Source organism: Thunnus maccoyii, chromosome 5 (assembly GCF_910596095.1).
Source record: "Thunnus maccoyii chromosome 5, fThuMac1.1, whole genome shotgun sequence".
NCBI lineage: Eukaryota > Metazoa > Chordata > Actinopteri > Scombriformes > Scombridae > Thunnus > Thunnus maccoyii.
Genome location: NC_056537.1, coordinates 21,540,582 through 21,552,661, shown reverse-complemented (window position 1 = coordinate 21,552,661; position 12,080 = coordinate 21,540,582). Strand labels below are relative to the sequence as shown.

At 40.5% G+C, this 12,080-nt stretch overlaps 1 protein-coding gene across 3 annotated transcripts in view; it reads left to right on the top strand.

Annotated features, from left to right (window-relative positions):
- LOC121897066 (BTG3 associated nuclear protein) overlaps positions 1 to 12,080 on the top strand; it is a 40,781-nt gene that overhangs the window by 5,530 nt on the left and 23,171 nt on the right. For all 3 annotated transcript variants that reach the window (XM_042411334.1, XM_042411335.1, XM_042411337.1), the window contains exons 7-10: positions 25 to 264; positions 3,258 to 3,416; positions 7,266 to 7,387; positions 9,192 to 9,263. In XM_042411334.1, the coding sequence (XP_042267268.1) occupies positions 25 to 264; positions 3,258 to 3,416; positions 7,266 to 7,387; positions 9,192 to 9,263 (593 nt within the window). The remainder of the gene's footprint in view (positions 1 to 24; positions 265 to 3,257; positions 3,417 to 7,265; positions 7,388 to 9,191; positions 9,264 to 12,080) is intronic.

The window sequence follows — 12,080 nt, the reverse complement described above, 5'->3', positions numbered from 1 at the left end:
TACTGTTCCTCCCTTTTTCTCCAGATGATTACCCAGGGGGCACTTGGTTGGGAGATGAGAACAACCCAGAGATGCGAGTTCGGTGCCCAGTGTCGCCCGCTGACATGCTCCATATCACTACAAACTGCCGCACAGCAGAGAAAATGGCACTGACACTGTTGGACTACCTGTTCCATCGGGAGGTCCAGGCCATGTCAAACCTCTCTGGACAGGGCAAACATGGCAAAAAGCAGCTGGATCCGCTCATGATCTATGGCATTCGCTGTGAGTACTCCGGAGCTGACATCATAACCATCTACTATTGATGACCATATCAGTTAAATGCCACCTGTTTTACTTTGGTGGACGTACACCTGGTGGTAAATATTCTTTAATAAGCCAGTTTACAAAAAGAAGCTTTTTTTTTGTACCAGCTACCAGCACTGACACACACCCTCAAGGCTTTGAAGTGAATCCAACAAAAATATCCCTAAAAGCAACATGCAGGTGTTACTACATTTTGCTGTTTTGCTACTCCAACATATCTTCATGTCAAGTGTTTCTGAGTTTCTGAGTCTGAACTTGCCAGTGTGTGATGACTTAATTGGCAAAATGACCCACTAGTCACTGCCAAGGCAGCATCTAGTAACCACAGTTTATCTCATGATGATTATATGATTTCTGCATATCTGAAATTATCCCAATAAATTTCACTCAGCCGGGGTTTAAATCCTTGCCCCCTTACAGCAATGAATGAACTCTCGGAGACCTTCCCACATTTCATCCCCATGCCTTTACAAAGCAGCATCGAATTGAACACAGAAATAGACTGCAGTCTGTATTCCCAAAGCGGGTTACAACAACATGCATTCATCATTGCACTCAAGCGTTCGTGTTCAACACATTTTTATAACATACCAGGCTCTAAATGACAAGCACATGTCTGGTAGAAAGATCTAGCTAGCTAGCTAGCTAATGTAAAGAGTGGCTCTGTTAGCTGTAGCCTGTCCTTCAGAGTGCCCCTTGCAGGAGGTTTTACTTTCTTACCTGTATTCCCTCTCAGCAGTGTGGGTGTGTGCAGTTATGTAGATTTGACCTAACATAGAGGTATGCAGGTGCTGGAACAGGGCCAGGTGACTTTTGGGTGACTCATTCTGCCTGCTTAAAAAAATAAAAAGAATGAAGGAGCACCTGCTTTGCCTGCCTGTACACGACCCATCAGGTGTGAAAGAGCTGCCATACGCTGCCATCTGACTATCCACAGATACCCCTCAGCTTGCCCTCTGTCTCGTTTTCTAGCCTCAGGCTTGAGCTGTTTTGTTAATTTATGTGGAAATGAGCTGTCAAGCGGCTCACCACCTTTAAACAGATCATAACACTGAGGTATATAGTCACCAGTACACCTGCATCCAGTCTCACCTGCACATATCTTTACTGTGGGAGGGATGAGGGACAGTCACAGGCCTGTGTTGAGACTGCTTGTCAAAGAGGGTTGAGGAGAAGTAAACAGAATCAGGACAGTTGTTTCCTGTAACTGTTTCAAGTGATGAAGTGGCCCTATTGCAAACACCTTGTTCTATAGCCAATCAGGCAGCTTAATGATGTGCAGTCTGTCTGTTCTAGTGCATTAGTCTGTTCCTTTGTTTTGCTGTGACAAAGCTGGGATTAAATCTCTTCTTATTTCTGTATCTGCAAGTATTATTGCAAAGTCTGTATGAACGCTATAGTTCTATTCTGACGTTGTAATGAGTTAAGGATTAAGCATATCAACAAGCCTACTACATACATATTTTATGCAAAGACGCAACCTTCAAATTTAATTATGAAACAATATTCCTCCTGTAAAATGTGCAACCCACCGTGTCAGCCTGTGATACTCTTGCTAGTAGGCTGTATTATTCTAGCTGCTTGCATTGATGCTGAAGTTTCCTTCAAATGTAGGTTTGTTTAGTGGGGTTTATGTCATCAGGAGCTTGTCATGTTAAAATATTGTACCTTCTGAAAGTATACACTACCTCTTTGTTTCCTCACTGAAGCTGAAAGCAGACTAGTTGGTTTCCTGCAGTACTGAAACAGAGAGGAGGAGGTGAGGTAAAGGACAGAGTAGGGCTGTTAAAATTGGCCAAAAATGACGTTTGAGTATTCCTTCTAACAAGAATAAGTCAAAAACCCAGTATATGGCTGGATCGTGCATGGGTGTGGAAAATTGTGGCTGATTTGTTAAAGGGATAGTCAGTGGTAGTGTCTTCCTGGACATTAAATGTTCATCTGGAGGCTGTGGCGTAAATTATAAATGAAAGTTTTGACAGCATTTTGGGTGCAAATTCAGGAGGTTCATCTCCGCCCAGTTACTGCAAGTGCAGCTACACTAAACTGATATAACAACATAACATGAGTCTCATGTTTTACGTGCAAGACTCATATTTTAATGCTGTTGTTAATCGTTTGTGATGTGAAAACGTCAAAAGAAATAAAAAGTTTGTGTCCTGGTGTTTAGTTCAGTTATAAAATCCAAATGTACCGCGGAATGTTTTAATGACTGCTCACTTGTATGCTTTATAACAGGGTGCAACATACTCTGAAGTTTCATAGTAATCTACTGACAGGCTCCACTTCACTTCAGCTATCGACAGCCTATCTGCTGTTTCTGAAAAACACACTCTCCTTTCTCCGCCTGCCAAACCCAACAAGATTTCTAACCAATGAACAGAGTGACAGCTCCCACGCGGCTTTTGTTGATAACATTTTGGTTCACTTGAAATTTTGCTGTGTGAAACCAAACCGAACCAAAGGGAAAACGCACAACTCATCCACTGATTCAGATCAAGTAAACAGGTGTGAAAACACCCTTAGATTGCTTGGAGTGCAACTCCCTCTCTGTGCGGCCGAGTTGGGTTGTGAACTCTGCCGTCATTACCACACCGTTGTTGAATTATTTGCTTGTTTCAGCTTGAGCTACATTCCATTTTCAATCAATGAAAGTGACGTTTGACTCCTGTCCATCATGCAGTGCATTAAGTGCAGTGGCCCAGGCCCATGCGAGAACTCGCAGGGCAGACAGCTGCGGTAGTTCTGCTTTTTTTACAACTCAATTACGTAATCTAATTTAGTATATTCGTTGACAGCCCTAGGACAAAGCATATCTGGGGCAGCATGACATATCAAAATAGTGAAATTAAGATATTATGGCGATATGATACACTGATTAATGACTAGGCCAACAAGATTTGATTATGCATTTGATTATACCATTGACCATGACCTCCATGTCTCTGCAGGCCACTTGTTCCACAAATTTGGCATCACGGAATCAGACTGGTACCGCATCAAGCAAAGCATCGACTCCAAATGTCGTACTGCCTGGAGACGCAAGCAGCGTGGTCAGAGTCTGGCTGTCAAGAGCTTCTCCAAACGGACACCTCGCAGTTCAGTCACAGGTGAAGTACAGATTATTATCGGAGTCATCTCCTGCATTAACGCATGTATTTGTCTGTTGTGTTCTCCATTGCTGAATAACTTTCTGTGCCTAATGACCGTGGCGCATGCTACCTAGGATGTTGTGTGTGTGTGTGTGTGTGTGTGTGTGTGTGTGTGTGTGTGTGTGTGTGTGTGTGTGTGTTGTTTTTGTCTATGTGGAGATACATTGTGTGAACATAATAACTCCAGAAAAGATTAATAATTAATCTTTAGTGCAGTTTTCTGCATTAGTATACATACTAAAGACAACTTATTCTCTTGAAACTACTGTAAATGCTTTTAGATATGAGATATTAATACTACCTATTACAGTTGAAGTCGGAAGTTTACATACACTTTAGCCAAATACATTGAAACTCAGTTTTTCATAATTCCTGACATTTAGTCCTAGTAAACATTCCTTGTCTTAGGCCAGTTATTATCACTACTTTAAGATTGTGAAATGTCAGAAGAATAGTAGAGAGAATGATTTATTTCAGCTTTTATGTCTTTCATCACATTCCCAGTGGGTCAGAGGTTTGCATACACTTAGTCAGTACTTGGTAGCATTGCCTTTAAATTGTTCAACTGGGGTCAAACGTTTCGGGTAACCTTCCACAAGCTTCTCACAATAATTTGCTGGAATTTTGGCCCATTCCTCCTGACAGGCCTGGTGTAACTGAATCAGGTTTGTAGGGCTCCTTGCTAGCACACGCTTTTCAGTTCTGCCCACAAATTTTCTATTGAACTTAGGTCAGGGGTTTGTGATGGCCACTCCAATACCTTGGCTTTGTTGTCCTGAAGCCTTTTTGCAACAACTTTAGAAGTATGCTTGGGGTCATTGTCCATTTGGAAGACCCATTTGCGACCAAGCTTTAACTTCCTGGCTGATGTCTTGAGATGTTGCTTCAATATATCCACATAATTGTCCTTCCTCATGATGCAATCTATTTTGTGAAGTGCACCAGTCCATCCTGGAGAAAAGCACCCCCACAACATGATGCTGCCACTCCCATGCTTCATGGTTTGGATGGTGTTCTTCAGCTTGCAAGCCTTCCTCTTTTTCCTCCAAACATAATGATGGTCATTATGACCAAACTATTTTTTTTCATCAGACCAGAGGACATTTCTCCAAAAAGTAAGATCTTTGTCCCCATGTGCAGTTGCCAACTGTAGTCTGGCTTTTTTACGGCGGTTTTGGAGCAGTGGCTTCTTCCTTGCTGAGCGGCCTTTCAGGTTATGTTGACATAGGACTTGTTTTACTGTGGATATAGATACTTTTGTACCTGTTTCCTCCAGCATCTTCACAAGGTCCTTTGCTGTTGTTCTGGGATTGATTTGCACTTTTCGCACCAAAGTATCTCATCTCCAGGATTCAGACCATGTCTCCTTCCTGAGTGGTATGATGGCTGTGTGGTCCCATGGTGTTTATACTTGCGTACTATTGTTTGCACAGATGAACATAGTATCTTCAGGCGTTTGGAAATTGCTCCCAAGGATGAACCAGACTTGTAGAGATCCACAATGTTTTTTAAATTTTATTTTCCCATGATGTTTGTAAACAATTGCTGGAAAAATCATCTCATGCACAAAGTAGATGTCCTAAGCAACTTGCCAAAATAATAGTTTGTTAACATGAAATCTGTGGATTGGGTAAAAAAATGACACTATAATCACACTTCAACCTAAGTGTGTAAACTTCCGACTTCAGCTGTATACATGTTATGTGACTGGAGTGATTTCCAACAAATTAAACACTAGACTGTGTTTAAAAGATCTAAATCAAGTCAATTTTTAAGCTTATTAATCGCTCTTGTCTTTTGAATGTTGAAATGAGTCAGAACATTAATATTTATCTCTATGGCCAGAGAAAACTGATACCTACCAGGCACCGCTCTCATAACTCCTTATCAGCTGATAACGTTGCCACGTTTCTGTGGTTGTTTTCAGCTGTTTTCTAGTTTTTAGTTGTATGAGTCAACTACAGACCCTATAAAGAGATATCTGCTGCTCATTCTTTTGCTTAAGGGCCAGTGACACCACCGCTGATTTTCAGTTTCTCTTGGTTTCATTGGAGCAGCATGTGACATCACTTTGCTCCAAGTTATGAAGGTCATTCACTCTGTGCTGTCGGAACAAATTTCACATTTGTTTAGCTTTGAGTTATGAATGTGAACTGGTGCTCAACCACTATGAAAGGAATGTATGTAAGTGCTTATTTTCTGCATGAATTAAGTTCTGAACTCAAAAACTCTGAAAGCCAAAACATTCTCATGGTTTTGCCCAAAGTTGAATACGGGTAGTTACCCATAAGTAAAGTCATTTCTATAAAACATAACTGGTACTCCACCTAAAGGCTTTCCACTAGTATTACTCATGTGCAAATTGATTTGGTGCAAATTTTGGGTTGGTTAATCATGGCATGACTGGTGAACTAGTCCGTTGCATCATTTACATGCACCTTTATCTCATTAGTTGGCTATATTGCACCAAATGATGGTTGACAAAAGTTTCCTTTTTTATCTTTCAGTTCCTCTTATATTACTTTTATGAAAGAAAATGACTGTACGCAAGTACAACAAACAACAGTGCACACTCAGATGCATCCTCACTTATTTCATAGGCTATGTGAAAGCTATTTCAAGACCTGAGCCTAAATGCAGATAGTGTGTATTGGTGCAGATGGTTCTAATCTGCACACAATGCCTGCTGTCCTTCCCTCCCTGTGAGCCATCACCTCTCACCTCTGACCAAGGAAAGTAAGACTGCAGGGGAAACCCAAATATCCTGTGAGCACACACTAGGGGTTTATTGTCAGGCCCTGCCTTTTCAGGCCACACACACCCCAGAGTGTACAACACAAACACTAGTTCAGATGGTGCATGTACAAACATGCAAAGACACACACCAAACAATCATTCCCTCTTTAATCAGATTATATCTTAATGGACTGGAAAGAGGCAATTCTTCTGCTTTTAAAACCATTACTTATCAGTGAACCAGCACATAGAGCTCAGACCAAAACTGTAGTTTCCGCAAGCCACCTGGCTCTTGCTTCCTCATCTGGCAAACAACAGTACTGAGGATTATTTACATAGTGCAGTACATAGCAGTAATACCGAAAGATGGGAGACAGCCTTATATTTCAAAGTAACATAACACAAAACAGAACCTTTGAGGTGTATGTGATATGCACTGTATGTTTTATGTCAGTTCAAGCTACGTTTCCAGATTTTTTTAATTTATGCTCAAAAAAGTGCTCATAGACTCTCCGCTCTGCAACTGCAGGATGGTTTGCTACGAGAAATGACCTCAAATTCTGTCAGTCTTCACTTCTCTCAGATGGTCTATATATTGCTGCACGTTTTGACATCTCACAGGAGAAGGTGTGATTTTGTTTATTTTGTGGCCTGTGGTGTAGACGTCGGTATCATTGAGTGCTCTGCTGTCTTTGACTGCTGTGTCTTGACATCTTTGGGGTAGCGTGTCTCTGCATTGGGTGATGTGATGGATCCATGCAGGGGTTTCAAATTGCTGATGTGATAGTGAGTGTTTAGACTGAGGCCTAGAGTTTGTGTTTGGCTGCTAGACCATGAGTGTGTTTGGATGGCTAGCTGGACAGTTCTTGTGTATTTAGGCGTATGATAAAGTATAAACACAGCATCATCCAGCAGATGGCTTGGGAATTAGCCAGGCTTTTACAAGAGATTGCTCAGGCCCCTTGCATGATCATGTGTGGGTATGTATAGGTTGTGTGTCTGTCTGTGTCATGCTTAATCTACTGTAAACATGAGCACACCAATGACTGTACTGTTTGTCCCCCTAACCAGAAGGAGGCATGGCAGAAGAAACAGCCCACATTGAGACTGCCACCCAGCAGACCTTGCACTACACGCTGGCCAATCAGCAGGTCCAGTTCCACCGTATCGGCGAGGATGGACAAGTTCAAGTGGTGAGTGTCAGGTGTTTCATCCTTGATCTTTATTTGTATGCATGAGTGGCAGTTCTATTTATACTCAAACACTCAACAAATTATCCTCTTACTGTGAGAACTTGACTATTTTTATCTTTTCTTTGTCGTTCGTGGGTTTTTTCAGGCTGTGGTCATGTGATGATCCCATAGAGCAGGGTTTGTAGTGTGTGGCGTCAGATCTCGCCATCCACCACAATGACACATACAGCAGAAATAAAGTACAGCTTATATAAATGAAGGAGTGGCAGCTGATGCTCAGGGATTGGATGACCTTGTACAGCTGCTTTGGTCAAATGTCACAATCAGGCCCACTACACATTATGGGTGGGCTGACAAACAGGAAGTGACTGGAGCTATTTAATCTTCTCTTCCCTGTGCCTCTAAATCACTCTAAGGACCTAAAGTATGTCCCATATCCATAATATACACTAACTCTAAGCAGTTTTTGAGTATGAAGTGTGATAACACTTGGCAGGTGACGAAATAAAGTATACTCAAAACAGCTGGTATGCATCCTAAAAGCACTAGAGTTTTGAGTCTGCTGTTGTACACTATTCTGCCGCAATGCAGTGCACAAAGGAAATGGAGGAGTTACTCACAGCTGGACAAAATTGAAAATAATAGTGGTTGGTGATGAAATAGCTCCAAGAACAACTCAGAAAATAAAAAAAATAACTATTAATCTTTTCAGAAAACATTTTTCTGTCTTTTTGTTAGATTTAACTGGTGGTGGCATTCTGAAGTCGCAGTTTTGCAACATTTCCTACTAGTATAAAACTATGTGGTATGTTTCTTGTATACTAACTGAAAAAATGGTATACAATGAAGATTAGTGTATAATACTTAGTACATACAATTAGTATGTAGTATGGAAGAGAGCCAGTATCAGGGGACAAGAGACAGACTGGTCACTCGATCAAACTCTGGTCTGGTGAAGGTCTCAAACATGTCAGTTTTAAGGTTTCACTTTGTCTGTGGGATTTATCAAACTGGAATTTAACATGCTAGGTCCTACTTCAAAGTTCACCATGGAGTTTGATTAAGAGCAGCTTGACTCAGTCTTGATAGTTGTTTTATATTCAAACAGCCAGTGACAGATACACACTTGCTGAGAGAAAGTGTGTGTGTGTGTGTGTGTGTGTGTGTGTGTGTGTGTGTGTGTGTGTGTGTGTGTGTGTGTGTGTGTGTGTGTGTGTGTGTGTGTGTGTCATGAGGAAATTAAGTTAGATTTTCTTGCCTTAGTACAAAAAGACTGAAGGTACTGATGATAAGAACATGTCTGAGAAAGGAAGGAACAGGCATAAAAGATGGAAGGCAGGAAGAAAAGTTAAGGAGAACATGGAGGAGTGGGAGAGAAGGATTGTTAGGAGCTCAGTGTGCATTATTATCTTCCTGATACTCTGCGGAGTATTAAAGGGTGCAGCTGAGCTTTAAATTTATGAGTGCTGCTAATATAGCAGAGGAAATCAAGTGCATTTACTGGAAGTGAGTCATCTTTGCAACCATTGTCTGGTATTTGCCAAACTAAATTCGCATGGTGTTGTTTCCAGATTGCATCTAGCACAAGACTGCTCAGTTAACTATTTTTAATCACAATTTGTACATTGCTGCTTAAGCATAACTGCACTTTATAATCTTATGATCATTTATATGTTGATTTAATTTGATTTTTTTGTTTTTTTGAAAATAGTTATTAGGATAAAAAATGAAATTATTGTTGAATTATTGTTCATATTTGTTAATTCCAACTTCAGCCGTCTAATATTTCATGTGTCTCTCTCAGATTCCACAGGGTCAGTTGCACATTGCCCAGGTGCCACAAGGAGAGGAAGTGCAGATCACACAGGACAGTGAGGTAAGTTGTGTGTGTGTGTGTGTGTGTGTGTGTGTGTGTGTGTGTGTGTGTGTGTGTGTGTGTTTGTTAGGATGATAGAGAGAAGAGGACCACTCCTTTTCTTAAGTCATTCTTCCTGGTGTATTAAATTTCTTAGCAAACACATCACTCAGGAGAATTCGTCTTGTTGCAGGGAACTCATGCTTCAGAAAGAAGTGGTTTACTGAAACTAAAAAGAATGTGTGTCAATGTGGGAATTTCAGTATGTTGCGTTGGAAGTGACTTATAGTATTTGACTGGCTGTTTGAATTAATCTTCAATATTTATGGGAGCATTTGGATTCAGCAGCTGCACCCCTGATTGCCCTCTGACATAAAGCTATTTCCAATGATGGTTTGAATTTAAAGAGATAAAAACTTTCTTTTTATTTAGGAAGTGAATGGTGGAATTGATAAATATGAACAATTATTGATTCTTTTTTTTTGTTAAGCTTTTTTGTTGATTACTGTTCAACCTAGAATAATTACAAACACAGAGATGCTTGCAGATATACACTGTCGCATGACATTACAGCTATTAAATCCACTGTATGTTCTTTAGGCCAATAGAGGGATTTGTTGCAAAGACCGGCACACAATGAGAGCTGCTGTCCAGCGCATTGCTCTACCAGGTGTCCTATGATGAGGCTGTCTGTCATGTTGAAAGCTCGCCAAGTGTTTCTTCAGAAAATTGGGATTGATCCCGCTTCAGCTGTGCGCAGAAACAATTATTCTAATTTTTAACTACACCCATTTCCTCGTGATTGATCAAATTTGTTATTGCACAATTCACATTTTGTACACTACAAACTAGCTTTCTTCCAAAAGAGAGAAAAGAAAGAACACTTTAATAGAGAAAAGTATTATTTGTCATCTGACAAATATGCTTGGTTAGAACTATTAAGCTGCATTTACTGTGTGTGTCTTTTCCAAGAAGACAGACATACAAGTGAAGCAAAATGCACCTGAGTAATAGCTGCTATTTAAGTCATTAGTGAATTTTAGCAAAAGCAGATGTTGTTTATAGAGTAGGGCTTGGCGATATGGAAAAATATGATCACGATCATTTTTTCCATATTGATCAATATTGATATTTATCATGATACATAATTTGATAATGCTGTCAGTTTGAGTATCCTGATAATGACTGAAGCCTGAAGAAACCAGAGGGTTCATTAGTTAAACTTTAGAATGGCTTATTAACATGAAAAATAGAATAACATGATGTAAAAATGTAACTTTGCAAACAAGCTTTATCTGCCTAACAAAACAATACAAGTTAGCTTGCCTTGTAACTTATTAAAATACTGTAACTAAAACTAAAAGCTGTGACTATCACATCGAATTCCTGTCGCCATCTCTCAGTTTTAGAGGTAGAAATCTGAGTAAAAAGTGCAAAATTGTAAACCAGTGATCATTATACTACATCTTTATATATATATGCTTAGTTCACATATCACTAGATTAGCTAGTTTTCTTTTTGAAACAACAGTAGTGTTAGTGGGTAACTAGCCTTACATTGCTACTCTGTTTACTTAGTTTTGTGCTTAGCTTAGCTGAGCAGTTAGCTTTGTGAATCCACAGTCAAAGCAGCCTCGTTAAAACGATGATGTGTGATGACTGTTCTGCAGTTGCAGACAGGATGTCTCTACTAGTGTTCATGAGTTAGAGCAGCTTTTTTCGACCAGGGTTACTTTAGACGTGATGGGCACTCCAGCTGCAGCCCTGCTAATGTTAGCACTAGCGTATCCTCATCAGCAGATGCGGCGGAGTTTGTCCCTCTTCGCCAGCCTGGGTTCACTGTTTACCTGGGGAACAGGCTCTGACATAGAGGCTAATCTGAGGTATCATCATATCACTTTCGTGCCCCTCGGATCCACACATTTATTTCCTCTTTTCCAAAGGACATCCACTTTCTTCACTGGTAGCGCAAACAATACGTTGTGGTAGGAAATGGGCGTGTACTTTGATGTGCAAGCCAAAAACTGCAGACTGACTGGCTGTCGTGTTTATTTCTGCTGTGTGATAGGCTGTTAGATCTATCCATATCGAGTTAAAAATGTCTGAAGTTTATCATCGTAATCGACATACCTTTTTTTTGTGATCCTGTATCGAGATCGTTTTATTGCCCAGCCCTATTATAGAGTGCTTTAATGTTAGGTACACTTATGCATGGGGTTATGACTTTGTTTCCACATAATGCCCCCTCACCAGACATCTCTGCATGAACTCACAGCGTTGTGCTGCCAGTTGAAATCAGAATCGAACTCAAAACCACACCGACTGCTGAAGAGGAATTTCCGCATCAGCATCATTGTTAATGATTTATCGAGGATGTGGGAGAGAGATTTATTTCAAGGCGCCAGTCTGTGTACACACATACACATGTAATCACATAGTGTATATGATATGTGCCACACATGCATGACAGCTTGACATTTATGCAAAAGCAATTGACACTCTGACCAAGTGTTTTTCTCATTTCCTATTCAGTTGTGCTAAAGAGCACTCAGAGGACGAAATGCACGATTGAGTGAGAGAGACAGAGTGAACTGGAGGCAGAAAAGCTCTAAAGCCTTTCCTGCTCTTTGTGGCTGAGCCCAGATTTTTTTTTTTTCCTTTCTCCTTCCTATTCCATGATATTGTTTGTTTTTTAGAGTTCAAAGCTTAGCAACAAAATCCCACTTCTCCCAACTGCCACTCACAGAATATGTTTTCATTAGGAACTGGCCCCTTTCATTAAAGACATTGGTTTTAGCGTGCTTGAAAAGGAAATGAGCTGTTTGAGAGATTACACTGC